This window comes from Nicotiana tabacum, chromosome 15 (genome assembly GCF_000715075.1).
Source record: "Nicotiana tabacum cultivar K326 chromosome 15, ASM71507v2, whole genome shotgun sequence".
Lineage (NCBI taxonomy): Eukaryota > Viridiplantae > Streptophyta > Magnoliopsida > Solanales > Solanaceae > Nicotiana > Nicotiana tabacum.
Window position 1 is genome coordinate 119,330,543 of NC_134094.1, and position 15,911 is coordinate 119,346,453.

The window sequence follows — 15,911 nt, forward strand, 5'->3', positions numbered from 1 at the left end:
GCACACATTCCTCAAATCCTTTGCTCAAATTACCACCGATGCTTTCCTAAGTCGTAATGACCTGCCAATACACTGATAACCAGAAACCGCACAAGTTGACACTACGCAATCCAATCATAGACGGTGGGGCTCTCCCACTTAGCTTGAAGCTACAATTACAAAATTCTGGAATCCACCGAGATTCTTTCTTCATCGTTGACATGATCCTGCACACGCAACTCGCCAAATTTCTCAGAATCCTTCTATTAACCTTTAATAAACACTCTAAACTACTATTCACATTTACATATTAAATCTCTTACCGGGTAGCCAGTAAAATTCTTTGCAGAAGCTTTGTCAACACCACGCGACCGCTAACCTGCTCATAGGAGATAACCCACCTGTGGAAATTACATGCCGGTATATTCCAACGCCGTTGCACTGGGTGCAAATACTACGAAATCAGTAGATCATCCTGAGTCCGAGCTCATTCACCAGTTGCACCAGTCCGTTCACTCCTCATGGACGTCAACTAGAGGTGCGACAATACCTTCCAATCCAAAGTCATGTTGTATCCTTCTTCATATCAAGCAACTCCCTCATGTTGTATCCAATCTTCCTCAATATAGCAGCTAATATTACAACTTAAGTCTGTAGACTTAGTCATTGTCCATTCTACATCCCAAATCACTCCAAACGTTCCTCAAGACGTGTAATCATCCTACCACGTAATCCATATGCTACTTTGCCACTCTCTCACTTTGGTCAACCATCTCCTTTAAGCAACTACTCTGCTTCTGTTTTCTTATACTTGGCCTTTTCAGAACCTAACCACTGCAAGGCACCTTCCACATGTCCTTCCTCATCTTTCGCTGCCCAGTTGTTGCCTTAACTCAAAATCCATCTCTGTAGCACTTGAACCAATAGCTCGTTACCAGCTTAAACCTTTCTGACTATCATCCTTCTCGAGACATCAATACTAGAAACGCTGCTTCGATCCTGAATTACTGCATACCGTGATCTCTAATGACTGCTTCCCCTATACTAATTCCTAACACCCCGTCGTGAAGGCAAGTTGAAGAATACCATAACACCGGCGAACCTTAACGCATTTTACAAGGCGATGACACCACATCAAAATTGAGAACTCTATCACACTCGAAAATATCAAGCTTCGTTACTCCATCAACCCCAAACCTGAATATTCATAGTCCGATTGCCTTTTCTCCGTTGGAATTAAAACATGGAACCTCTGAATCGTGTACTGAAAAAATTTCTTTCAAGTCGTTTACTGCCCTGACACATAGACGGGCATTTTTTTTTTCCATTTCATAAACACTATGCGATAACAACGCACGAATCATCATAACAATCAATGCCAAATCTCAAAACCTTAGGTAGTACTGATACTTAATTTGAAATGACAGAGCGGCCTTTCGCAAGACGATGACAATAGCCCAATTAATTACACAAGGAGAAGTATCATGTACTACATCTGTAGTATCATTAAAATTTTCCTTGATCCCCAATTTATAACATGCGCTTCACGTCGCATAATATTGAATAGGAAGGAAATGTAGGCATAAGCATCAAAGGAATCGAATCGCACGATGAGGAATCAAAAAGGGAAGTATTCCTAACAGCCTTGTAGCCTCTCGAAGATAAGGACAGACGTCTCTGTACCAATCCGCAAGACTCTACTAGACTTGCTCATGACTCGTGAGACCTACGTGAACCTAGTGCTCTGATACCATGTTGTCACGACCCAAAATCCAAAAAGGCCGTTATGGCGCCGGACACCACTGTCAGGCAAGCCAACCATAATCAATTAACTTAATTACCTATTTTATTATTTTTGAAATAAAAATTTTCTTTAATAAAACTGTAGAGATAAAACTCATAGATTAAATGATAAATATTTTTGCAGCTAAATTTCTAAACAATTCACAACCATTCTCAAAACCCGGTGTCACAAGTGCATGGGCATTTACTAGGGAATTAAAAATAAAATACAGCATCTGTCTAGAATACCAATTAGACGGGAAGAATATAATAACTCTGAAGGAGACTCTGTTAGCTGCGGATCATAATATATAATGCAGCTCACCTATGTCCCCACAATTATTAACCACACCTTTGTGCCCACAAGACTGCTATACCTGCACAATAAAATGTGCAGCAAGTGCAATATGAGTACGAAAACAACGTGTACCCAGTAAGTATCACGCCTAATCTCAGAGTGGTAGAGACGAGATAGCCGACTTTGACACTCACTATGGGTCAATAATAATAATTAAAATAAAACTAAAATATTTAAATCAGCATGATTCACAGAATATAACAATAATTTATTTAACCAGCAGAAATAATAAGAATCCTTCAAATGCAATAATTTTCCAATTTATTAATTAAATCATGCAATTTCAATAAAACTTCCAATTTATCAAATAACTTTACAAGCTGCAATTCAATTTAAATAAATTTTTTAATTTATCAATTCGTCTCATTTACAGGAATAACAATAATTCCTTAACAAACAAGAATAATAATTCATTAAATTTCAAAGATTTTCAATTTATCAATTAGCTTCGCAAGCTGAAATAAACTATTAAGGTATTGTGTAATTATTATTATTAAGCACGATTTCTGCCGAAGACGTACGGCCCGATCCAGAGTATCGTGTACACTGCCGAGGGACGTGCGGCGCGATCCATAGATGCATCTATCCTGCCGAGGCGTTCGGCCCTCTCTACAAGAAAGGAGGACATTTTCTTATGTACCTCCGGAAGGAGAGTATATTTATTATGAGATAAATTCGGGAGGAGAATAATTTCTTTTAACAATTAATTGATTTAAACAGAAAATCAAGCATATGAAATTTCCATCCTTTAATATCTTTATCTAACAATTCACAATATATTCATATATATCAATTAATATTAATTAATCAAGGAATACAATTTACACAAGTAATTCATGCTTTGAGTCCTAAACTACCCGGACTTTAGCATTTATAGTAGCTACGCACGGACTCTCGTCACCTCGTGCGTACGTAGCCCCCGCAATTAGCAACAATTATTCAATTTAATCCCTATGGGGTAATTTTCCCCTCACAAGATTAGACAATAAACTTACCTCGTCTCAAAGTCCACTTTTCAATTATCGCGTCGCGTAAAATTTTTGATTCGATGCAGAAAAATTCGAAACTATTCAAAAGTTATATAAAATAATTAATACACGTTCAAAAATTTGAAATTTATCTATTAAATAAATTACCCTATCCAAAATGGTAAAATTTCTAAAATTCATCTCGGGCCCACGCACCCGGATTTCGGAAATTTCCGGAGGAAATCGTTACCCATAATCTCAAGAACTCAAATATAAAATTTTCATCCAATTCCATAACCATTTTCATGGTGAAAAATCAAAAATACCAATTTTCTAGGTTTTCCTTCAAAATTTCAAATTTTTACAAATTTTCATGTCTAAATCCATATATAAACCATGTATTTAACTTGCAATAGGTGGGAATTAACTTACCTCCAAGTTGCTAGGTGAATGCTCCTCTCAAGAAGCTTCCAAGATCGTCCAAGAATGAAGAAATGAGCAAAAATGCTCAAATCCCCGCTTTAAACACTCACTGCCCAACGATCATTGCGCCCGCGGAAAAATTTTAGCATCCGCGGCTTCGCACCCGCGATGAATTTTTCGCACCTGCGGCTTCGCACCCGCGATGAATTTTTCGCATCCGCAGCTTCGCACCCGCGATGGATTTTGCGCATCCACGGCTTCGCACCCGCGATGGATTTTTCGCACCCGCGATGGATTTTTCGCATTCGCGGCTTCGCACCCGCGATCACACCAGATATTAGCTGCCTCAACTCTTCTTCAAATTCCAAATTCGATCCGTTAACCAACCGGAATCCACCCGAGGCCCTCGGGACCTCAACCAAATATACCAACAAGTTCTACAACATCATACGAACTTATTTGAAACTTCAAATCACATAAAATGACGCTAAAATCACGAATTATGCTCCAATTCAAGCTTAATGAAACTTAAAATTTCCAACTTCTACATTCGATGTCGAAACCTATCAAATCAACTCCGATTGACCTCAAATTTTGCACACAAGTCATAAATGACATAAACGGAGCTATAAAAATTTTCAGAGCTGTATTCCGACTCCGGTATCAAAAAGTCAACTCCCCGGTCAAACTTTCAAACTTAAATTCTTATTTTAGCCATTTCAAACCCAATTTCACTACGGACTTCCAAATAAAATTTCGATCACGCTCCTAAGTCCAAAATAACAATACGGCGCTGTTGGAATCATCAAAATTCTATTCCGGGGTCGTTTGTATATAATTCAATATCCGGTCACTATTTGAACTTAAATTCTTTTTAATTATTTCATCAAAATTTTATATCTCGGGTTAGGGACCTCGGAATTTGATTTCGGGCATACGCCCAAGTCCCAAATCACGATACGGACCTACCGAAACTGTCAAAATACTTATCCGAGTCCGTTTGCTCAAAAATTTGACCAAAGTCAAACTTGGCATTTTAAAGCCAACTTAAGGAACCAAGTGTTCCGATTTCAACCCAAACACTTCCAAATCCCGAACCAACCATCTCCAGAAGTCATAAATCATTTAAAGCACATACAGAAAGTTTTATTTAGGGGAACGGGGTTCTAAAAGTCAAAACGACCGGTTGGGTCGTTACAAAATCCCTTATAGATTGCGATATATAAACTTTCAAAGTCGGGTCAGTGCAACCGAGATTTGTTCTACGCGATCGCGAAAGAGCTTTCGCAATTCACAAGGCCCCAAACTGTTGTTTGCTCTTCGTGAACGCGACCAAAAGTTTGCGATCGCGATGCACACTTTTGTAGGCAGAAACCAGCAATTAAAAATGACCTAAAAATGGTCCGAAACTACCCTGAAACTCACCCGAGCTCCTCGGGATCTCAACCAAATATACCAACAAGTCCTAAAACATCATACGAACTTAGTCGAAGTCTCGAATCACATCAAACAATGCTAAAATCATGAATCACACCTCGATTCAAATCTAATAAACTTTAAACTTTCAAATCTTATATCTTGTGCCGAAATACATCAAATCAATCCGGAATAACTTCAAATTTTGCACACAAGTCATAAATGACATAACGAAGCTATTTCAATTTTCAGAATCGAATTCCGACCTCAATATCAAAAAGTCAACCCCCGGTCAAACTTTTCAAAAATTTAACTTTCGGCATTTCAAGCCTAATTTCACTACGGACCTCCAAATAATTTTTCGGACATGCTCCTAAGTCCAAAATTACCATACAGAGCTATTGGAATCATCAGAATTAAATTCTGAGGTCGTTTACACATAAGTCAATATCCGGTCAAGTTTTTCTTCATTCAAGCTTCTAAATAAGGATTGTTCTTTTAATTTAATTCTGAATCTTCAGTAATTCAAACTCGACCACACCCGCGTGTCATAATATATATTGCGAAGCTGCTCGAGACCTTAAGTCACTGAACGGGGCGTAAATTCTTAAAACGACAAGTCGGGTCGTTACAAATACAGATGGTCAACATTAAATTGTTGAGTGATTGAAATTTCTTTCAAACAATCTGGTCTGAAATATTTTCACAAGGTTGTTTTCTGTGATCCCTTCCCTCTTTTAAGTTCCTTTTGCGAATTGAGAGCCCTTTTATTTTGGTACAAGTGCTTCAAACCTAATTTGCCGAATACCAGCAGTCATCCAATCAATTCCTGCACCAAAAGAATTATCAAATTAGGACAAAATAACTTGTATAAAATATACAAACTTCCTCTCTCCAATTTTAAAAACGGATCTTGGATTATAACAAAACTAACCAAAGGAATAATCAATACCTGTACAACTTTAACCAGGGAAGATATTTGTTCACTTACTCTAGTCTAAAGTCATGAAATTTTAGAATCTTAGGTTTATGTAAATAGAGTTTTCTTGAGGCAAAAGTCTCTCGCTATAAAAGCATAGAAGCATAGCGAGAATATTAGACCTAAAAATAGATTATTCTTTGAGTCCATATAATATTAGTATTTTTGACCTATTTTTAATTTTAAATAAGGAAGAATTTAATGTACAAAATTTCATTGATTTAGAACTACTAAACATTAGGGAAAAGTTTAAATGATAATTTTGTCTGAGGTGGAATCTATTTTTTGAGGGTAAAAAAGGCGAACGACATTTCGTTAAGACCCTTCGTATTTTTAATATAATATAGATATAGATAGATAGATAAGTGTTGTACAATAGTTATCAAAATTCCAAACTGGAAAGGGGTGGAGTGGGCCTCCATTATTGGGCCGTCAGTAGAGCCCAAAAGAAAATGTCTTGGCAACTTCATTGGTCCTATATGCAGGCGACCCGCCACCATATCTGCTCAGTGTCTTCTTCCTCTCTCCTCTTCATTCATAAACATCTGCCTGCATTATTTATGCTTTTTTGCAGCGAAAATTATCATCCTGAGGCTGTTTGATAAAATGCCTAAGAGGTTTCTCAATTCCAAATTCAAGTTACCTAAGGCCTTTCTCTTGCTTCGCTCAACAATGTAATCATCCTCAACTCTCTATTCAAAATTCTCTTTTTAATCACATGGCCTGTAATTGCGTTCTAAATTCTCAATTTTTTCCTTCCTTTCCCCAATTTAACAAACCCCACTGTCGAAAAAATAGAACCCCGTTAATCATTTCATGCAGTTCTGACAGTCCCACAACCGAAGAAGACAAGAAACTTAGGTTTAATCAACTGGGTTTACTTAATCTTTCAGTTACACTCACTGTACTTTCAACTTCACTTGTAAGACCCGCAAATGCAGCAAAAGTCTCCGAAAAGAGACGTTCGACGAAAAAGACTGAAGCTTTAACGCCACAAGAGTTGAAAAAATGGTCACAGGGCCTTCCAACTGTGAGCAATAGGCTGCCTTATACAGAAATATTGGATTTGAAAAGGGAAGGGAAACTTAAGCATATAATTAAACCACCTAATGTAGAGTTAAAGCAACGGCCCGAGGTAGTTTTAGCTGTTTTAGAGGATTCTAAGGTTGTTAGAATTGTGTTACCTTCTGTTGAGAGTGATCCAAGATTTTGGTCTGAATGGGATGACCTGAAAATTGATGGACTTTGTATGAATGCCTATACTCCACCACTGAAAAAACCTGAGCTGCCTTCACCTTATTTGGGGTTCTTGTCAAATATTCCAGCTTGGATGCTTTCTTTTGTGAAGGCCAAGCCACAGTCAAAAAAGGCGTTGGAGCTGAAGAGGGTGAGAGAAGAACTTAAGAGGAGGCAAAACCAGGAGTTAGCAAAGATGAGGGTGGAGAGGGAGAGGATGGAGAAGGCAATGAAAACGCAGAAGAAAGTGGAAGAGAGGAAAAGAAAGAGGGAGTTGAAGAGAATGAGGTATGAGGAGTCGTTGCGTCAAGCAAGTAGAAGTTCTCAGGATATGGCAAGAATGTGGGAAACCTTAGCTAGTGATTCGAATGTTGCCACTGCTCTTGGATTGGTATTTTTCTACATATTTTATAGAACTGTCGTGCTTAGTTATAGGAGGCAGAAAAAGGATTATGAGGATAGGTTGAAGATAGAGAAAGCAGAAGCTGATGAGAAAAAGAAGATGAGGGAATTGGAGAGGGAAATGGAAGGGCTTGAGGGTGTTGATGATGACGACGACGAGGAAGGAAAAAAAGGGGAGGAAAATCCTTATATGAAGATGGCTATGCAATTCATGAGGTCAGGTGCTCGTGTCCGAAGAGCACGTAATAAGAAACTTCCCCAGTATTTAGAGAGAGGTGTGGATGTTAAGTTCTCTGATGTTGCTGGGCTTGGGAAAATCAGGGAGGAGCTTGAGGAAATTGTTAAGTTCTTCACCCATGGGGAGATGTATCGCAGGCGAGGAGTCAAAATACCAGGTCAGATATATGAACATATTGATTTTTGGGGGGTCTTCTTGAATGTGGTTCCTATTTGAGTTTGTTGTTTGACGTATAATTTCTGTAAATAGGAAGTCCTTTTCTTTCTATTTCAGATCAGCAGGAATATACCGCTTCAATTGCTCTAGACTTGTTAGTTATTTGTTCTGGGTACTAGTGTGTATTTCTGTAATTTACTGTCATTTCCTTATGGAATCGTGTGTTTACGTGGATACAATAGACATAAAGCTATAGGCTTCTTCCACTGTGAAATTGCAGCGTTAGCGGATCCAAGGTTCTTTAGTCCACCGCTAGCTAGGTCACCTATGGCTCTTTCTTTATCATGGAATTGGGGGTTTACTAAGTTCTGTCCTTTGGCAGTGGGCACTTCTACATCCATATCTCTATGAGTAACATCTATAGTGCAAAATGTATTTGCTCGCCTTTACTTTGTAACAAGAGATTCTTGCTTTAGTAAAGTTTCTCCTAGATATTTCTCTGGGTTTTTACATCTACCTGCATTTTACTACTCCGTGTTTTAACATAATTCTATCGCATGCAAGAATAGAACTCACTCTGACTTCAATATAACATTAATAAGTTTGATATCTGCTTCTGTAACTTTAACTAAGAGAACCTCTTATCTGTCTGTCTCTCTCTCTCCCCTCAAAGTTTCCTTGTCATTCATTACATCAATGTAACTTTAACTAAGAGAACCTCTTTTCTGTCTGTCTGTCTCTCTCCCCTCAAAGTTTCCGTTTACTGATTCTTGTTGTCATTCATTACATCAATTTATATATATATATTCTATTTCCCTGCAATTGTCTTCTTCCTTTTTCCCGTTCTTGCCTGCATTATCTCACTTCTCAAATATTGACAATGTTGTGAGGCATAAGATTTACTATGCACCTGTCTGTTTCACTTCATTGATGATTCCTCAGTTTTTTTTTTTCCATTCCTTGTTTGGCACATTAGCCTGGTATTGCTTTATTCTTGTCTTATATCGTTACATATCTATTGGGCAATGCTTTCAGGGGGTATACTGCTTTGTGGTCCACCTGGGGTGGGGAAGACTTTGCTAGCAAAGGCTGTGGCTGGTGAGGCAGGGGTGAACTTCTTCTCCATTTCGGCATCTCAGTTTGTTGAGATATATGTTGGTGTTGGTGCTTCTCGTGTTCGAGCACTCTACCAAGAGGCAAGGGAGAATGTAAGTCCTTTTTCTATCTTCTCTACTATCCATGCCCATCCTCTTGAGGCATTTCCTTAAAAGCGCTTGGTGTTCTAATTGGCTACTCTTATTCCACCTTTGCTTTTTATGAAGACTCTACCATTTCCCTCCTATTCTGAGTGATTGCTTGCTTTTGTCTTTTGATATTGCTAAAACCAGCTAGTTTGACGTTGAGGAGTCGTTAATTTATTGATAGAATTGCTGGGTGGGTTGCTTCATAAGTGCTGTTTCCAAATCTTGTCAAGTCATTTTTGCTTTTACTTAAGGGTGGTTGTATATATAATTTATAAAGTCTTAACAAGATATGAGCGTTATTGTGTGGTCTGTCTCAGGCACCATCAGTGGTCTTCATTGATGAGTTGGATGCGGTTGGCAGAGAACGTGGTTTGATCAAGGGTTCGGGTGGACAAGAACGTGATGCGACTTTGAATCAGGTTTCCAGGGCATTTAGCACTTATGAGAAACTTCCACTTCATCTTGTTGAGATTTCAGGCTACATTGATTTGGTTCTCCTTTTTTCTCCAGCTTCTTGTGTGCTTGGATGGTTTTGAAGGCAAAGGTGAAGTCATCACTATTGCTTCTACAAATAGACCAGACATATTGGACCCAGCACTTGTTCGACCAGGGCGGTTTGATCGGAAGATATACATACCAAAACCTGGCCTTATTGGGCGAATTGAAATTCTTAAGGTGCATGTTACATATGTAATTGTCTGTTGAAAGGTTCCATTATTTTGGGGGTGTACCGCATCTTAAAGTGCTTTTCTTGGGGATATATAAATTATAACATCTTAGCAAGCTTATAATATGTTTTACTCCATGTTTTTCTTACATTGAATCTCCTTGGGTTAGGTGCACGCTCGTAAGAAGCCTATGGCTCCTGATTTGGACTATATGGCTGTTGCCAGTATGACTGATGGAATGGTTGGTGCAGAGTTGGCCAACATTGTTGAGGTTGCCGCTATTAATATGATGCGTGATGGAAGACCTGAGGTAATAGATTTAGGGCTTCAGAGTGAGTCAAATTTTCCTCTAACCTTGTTTTTTTGATAAGGTAAAAAAGAGAACCTTGTTAAGCAATATATGCCAATACTAGTTGTTGTTTACCATACAGATGGACTTTTTGACATAGTCTTTAAACAACATGAGATCTTCCTAAGCTGAGCTCTTATTTATTGCACGCAACATGGGAGAAACTTTTTCGTTATTGCTTTCAATATGATGCCCTTTTCAGCCGAAGAAGTGGGGATGGGTTGATGTTGGTTAATGAGCCTCGTGTTATTTTTCTAAATATCATCATAGAGACCAAAAATATTGTACGCTGGAATTTGTCTTCTAGATTTTATCATGACAAAGATGAAGTTCTGGTCACCATCCATCTCTAATGTCACTACTTTGCGAAGTATCTCCTCAACTAAAACAGGTGTCCAAACCTGTACTTCACTTCTCCATGGTGTGCTCTTCTGCTACCAGAGACAGTAAACTTTGTATAACCTTAGAGTTTGCACTTAGCAGATTACAACTGATGACTTGTTACAAGCTGCACAAATTGAAGAACGAGGAATGCTTGACCGGAAGGAGAGGAGCCCTGAAATGTGGAAGCAAGTTGCTATTAATGAAGCAGCGATGGCTGTCGTGGCAGTGAACTTCCCAGATCTTAGAAATATTGAGTTTGTAATGCTCTTACTCTCTTCTATATTGCTTTTTACTGTCTGCTTTTTTATTCATATCTTTTTTTGATAATTTACTCTCTGCTTTCTCATTATTGTTGTTATGGTATGATAATTGGGTGAAGTATCTTTACTGAGTTAGGCAATCATGTCTGTGCTTCTGCTTTGCTTTCGTCTTGGTTCACTCTTCAATAGTACCCAAATATGCATTTATTTTTCTAGATGCTTGCATCACATCTATGACAAAGGCTAAAGAACTGTTGTACTGCATGGATTTCTATCTTTGGCTAACTGCTTGGAAATACGAATTCTGGCATTTCTTCCTAATTATTCAGTGTTGGTGGAATATCATGTCATTATATTACCTTGTCAAGAATTAGCTCTAGTGTTATATTTAGGATAAGTAGAAGGAAGACGGAATACCTGCACGGCAAGTTTAGTCAACATGAGAAGAGCGAAGTTGAGGTGAGACTACATCTTGCACATAGTGGATACCTGTTTGAAAGTTGACGAAGTAGTTGCGCATGTTCAAATGTTAAAATTGATTATATTTGTTCCCTATACAATATGTATGGATATGAGCTTTACAGTTTAGATGATAACTAAAATCTCAATCTAAGTTAACCATGTTATAAAGAAAAGAAGCGATATCCGTATAGTAGAAAATTGACTTGTTTTGAACGAGCTTTGTTGCGGACCGACTGCTGGTATGGATGGCAAACAAAACTTGGGTCAGTTAGGAGAAAGAGTAATCAATGTTCGTCCTCCTTCCTGAATTTTGATTTTCTCATGCTTTTTCTTCTTTTATGCAGAAATTTCTGTCTAATTTAACCATGTATTAGACAAAGGAAGCTGTACCCATGTAATAGAATATTAGTTGCTAGCAAGGGGCTTTGAAGTGAACTGACTGCTGGTATAGATAAACTTGGGTCAGTTAGGAAATATTTGATGATAGAGCAATCAATGTTTCTCCTCCTTTCTGAATTCTGATTTCTCATGCTCTTTGTTTGACAAGATACGGAAAAGTAGAATCATGCTCGTTAATGCTAGAGCTGGAAGCTACAGCTTTCTCTTGTCTTTTTCTTCTTCCTCCAAAGTGCATTGAGTTCTTATTTTCATACCTATCAAAATAGCTGTTATCATCATCGTTATAATTGATGATTAATTGAGCCAATTGCTACTGTCTACAGTATGAACTTTCCTCAAAGTGCCTTTTATGACGGCTGTTTTTTGTAATGTTTCTTTTTGAGAAGGTCACTATTGCTCCAAGGGCTGGCAGGGAGCTTGGTTATGTGCGGATGAAAATGGATCATGTCAAATTTAAGGAAGGAATGCTGAGGCACGATTTCTATCCCCTTCATATTGCACTTATCTTTCTGATTTCTTCTCTCAAAACTTAAAATTGAAAATCAAATGCAACAAGATATGTATGTAATGGAACTAAGAAGTGAGTATTTCAAATCTCTAATCATGTATTGCCTTATGTGAAGTGAAGAAACATATCTGTAGACACCAAAGACATGAAGTATTTGTTTTTGAAATACCTCATTGTCTGTTGGTCTTGCTTCCCATGGCAATTTGGAAGAGGCGACTGCCTACTGCATTGGCGCGACTGCACCTCAGAAGTAGAAAATTCCTGAGTGTAGTCATCTTTAACTTTTAAAATTCATTTTAATGCAGCCGACAGTCACTCTTGGATCACATCACTGTTCAGCTAGCACCACGTGCTGCTGATGAGCTGTGGTATGGAAAGGACCAGGTAAGATATACAGAAACTTAAATTTTATTTTTGCATCATTTTTCAACAGCTTATCTGCCCTCTTTGGGGTAGGGTAAGGTCTGTGTACACACTACCCTCCCCAGACCCCTTACTTTTAGGATTTTACTGGGTGGTTGTTGTCACGTAGCACTTAAATAGTTCAAAAAGATCCAGTGTTGCTTTTGTTGGTGTCTTAAAGATTAATAAGAAATGTAGCCATCACGGGAAGTCCACTGGGGCAATAATTAGTCACTTATACATTTAAAATATTTCAGCTCAGTACCATATGGGCGGAGACTGCAGACAATGCTAGATCGGCGGCTCGGACTCTTGTTCTTGGAGGTTTTTCTGAGAAACATTATGGTTTGTCTAACTTCTGGGTTGCATGATCGCATTTGCTAAGATTTAACCCCCCCCCCCCCCCCCCAACTTTAGTAATTTAACTATTTTCCCTTCCCCATTGATCAATTGCTTAAAGGCAATGGAAATTTTAACAAAAATATATGTTTCCTCCTTCCAGAAGTATGAATACTTCATTTGTATGCGGTTGCTAGAGTTTCAAATATGCTTCTAAAATAAAAAAAATTCCAGTCTCTGCTTTTTGGTTGCACTTCTTTGGTATTGCATTCCATCTGTATTTTCCATATAGATGTGTTCTGCGTGACACCTGAATTCCAAAATACATTGTGCTTTTTAGGACATTGACTCAGAGGCACTACGGATCTTACATAAGTGCTATGGTCGTGCAAAAGAGGTATCAGTAGACTCATTCCCTGCCCCTCTGGTCTAAGTGGAAAAAGAAGAAGATAAAGTTAGTTAAGAAACTGCATGTTGCTCAGATTTTCATTAATGTAATCCTGAAATGCCTGTACAGATCCTTGAGCGAAACCGGAACCTTATGGATGCAGTTGTTGATATACTAGTTGAGAAAAAAAGTCTTCAAAAGGAGGAATTCTTTAATTTAGTTAAGCTACATGGATCCCTTCAACCAATGCCTCCCAGTGTAGTTGATCTCAGGTCAGCTAAACGCTTGGAGTTCCAGGATACTCTCACAAAACAGAAGGAAGTAGTCTCTCAGGGACGCAAATGAGCAAGGTATTTCAGATTGTGACGTGATCATATTATCAAACCATGAGCTACTTTGCTCTATTAGTTTTCTCCTGGAAACATGCTCCCTCTGTGGTTGGTACGGACGATGTTTTTTGGCTACTGGGGCTCGAGCAGCAGCAATTTCTCCTTCTAATTTGCAGGGTACAACTTCATTTTATCTATTTTTGTCTTGAAGATCCTATTGAAGTGGTACAGCTTACTGCTACCTCAGATTGGCTGGAGCAGAGAGTGCAAGTTTTCTGTGGGTGGATTTGTAAGTTTTCAAGCCCAAACAATAATCTGGGACCTGTGAAGCTGTAAATGTGTCCTGGAGGGGGTGAACTTGTTTTTGTTTTCCTTTTTCTCTTTCTCCCTTCCTTTTTTGGGGGGACTGGGTGTTCCCTTAGCTGGTTTTCCCTAATCAGTTTTGATATAGATTGCACAACAGAGAGGACATGTATCGGAATTATAAGTCGGATATAATATGTTTTCCTAATTGTTGCTTAATATTCTTACTAATATCAACTGTATAAGACTCTGGATAGCAGTATTCAAGTTCACAATCTATAAAATGTAATTCAAGCCTTGGTAGGCAAAGTTAACACGTACTTGTGCTTGTGGGAGGTAGCCGGTAGCTAGTGAAACAGTTGAGGTGCGCGCAAGTTGATTCAGATATTATTATTGTTTTGTTTTTTTTTCTTCAAAATTTGCTACCTAATCTTAACTGTGAAAATGCCAGAACAGTAGATTAATTTGGTCTCTCCTAAACTGTGAAGTCATTATTGCCTTTGAGCTAGGTATAGTAACTGTGCTTATTTGTGTTGGACTTGTGTACTTATCTATTTGGTGTTCCTTCGTGCTGTAAAGTGGCATCTTTTGTCATTCCAAGTAAATTTCCTACTCCACTTGCTAGATTGAAGAAACTGATTACAAAATATCAAGGGAAAATAAAATTCTCAGTATTACCGAGCGGAATTAGAGATTAATAAACTATAAAGAATGTTAAAGCAATATAGTCTGCATCAAAACTTTATGCTAAGCTATACAAATGGTACACAAGATTCAACATTCTAAATCAAAGGATTAAACCCACTATTCTTTGACAATGAGCTTGCACCTATTGTCACATGCCAAGAACATAAATAATATAGAGGAAACTACACGATTTGCCTATGAGGCACAAACTAATTACCCATTTTTGCCCATTTAGAAATTAATTACAATTTCTACCTATTCATCAAAATCTATTTTTGCCGGCCACCCATTCCTCTTTTTTGCTTGAATTTGTTTTCCTCAGCATACCAAACCGTGCATACTTCCTTTTAATTAAATCCATACCTTTTTCTTTGTGAAGAAGTGTGAAATCTAATTTTAATTACCTGTTACTGCCCATTCTAATTTGTCTTACAATGTGTACCTATACAATCTAAAGTATTTACCCAACTACCTTTTTTCAAAATCCTTTCCTTTTTAATCCCGGATCACGTGAAACCCCATTAATTGCCCCACCCTATTTTCTCTTTTATTGTCTTCTCAAATATAAATAAACGTTTTTCTTCTATCTTTTCATTTCATAATAGGGTCTACGTGTCCATTGAATATTTTTATTAATTTATTCTCTATTTCAAAATGGTATATAGTATATTATTATAACATATCTAAATGTTAGTATAATCGATGACGCACAAAATTGAGTTAATTAGATTATGTGACAACTGATATTATTTCAGTTTAATAATTAAATTTAAAAACTTTTTTTAAAACTCTTTGCTTACTACTGTATACCTTGTTGGTATATCTATATACTATATTGGTATCATATGTTAGTTGGAATCTTTTTTTGTTGTATTAGCTACATTTAATTGGTATACTGTTTGATTTTTCTTTAGTAATTGTAGAACAGTACAATATCTTGAATCTTTTTAATTTTCCTTTATGCATATGTATTATGTAATCATTTTGATTTTTTCTTTATGCGTTTGTTTTATATAATAGTATATAGTACAATATCTTAAAATATATTATTATATTAATATGTGGTACACTATTTTTTGATTTTTCTCTTTATGCATGTGTATTATGTAATAGTAGTATAGTCATATATAGTTGCCTGAAATTAATTAGTAGAACTGTATACCCTATTGGTATAATTATATATCATATTGGTATCACATGGTAGTTGGAATATTTTTTGGTTGTTTTAGTTGCCTTTTTAAGTGAATTCTAT

At 37.4% G+C, this 15,911-nt stretch overlaps 1 protein-coding gene across 2 annotated transcripts; it reads left to right on the plus strand.

Annotated features, from left to right (window-relative positions):
• Positions 1–6,392: 6,392 nt before the first annotated feature.
• LOC107821656 (putative inactive ATP-dependent zinc metalloprotease FTSHI 2, chloroplastic) lies at positions 6,393–14,292 on the plus strand. 2 transcript variants are annotated; one of them, XM_075231191.1, is made up of 11 exons: positions 6,393–7,938; positions 8,973–9,145; positions 9,499–9,600; positions 9,692–9,856; positions 10,019–10,159; positions 10,682–10,840; positions 12,090–12,175; positions 12,517–12,595; positions 12,871–12,978; positions 13,293–13,349; positions 13,470–14,292. In XM_075231191.1, exons 1-11 carry the CDS (start codon positions 6,624–6,626, stop codon positions 13,683–13,685), a joined length of 2,601 nt encoding a protein of 866 aa, XP_075087292.1. In that variant the 5' UTR covers positions 6,393–6,623; the 3' UTR covers positions 13,686–14,292. The 2 variants fall into 2 exon arrangements, with proteins under 2 accessions (XP_075087292.1, XP_075087291.1); XM_075231190.1 differs by lacking the exon at positions 13,470–14,292 and having other exon boundaries at positions 12,871–12,992.
• The last annotated feature ends 1,619 nt before the right edge of the window (positions 14,293–15,911 follow it).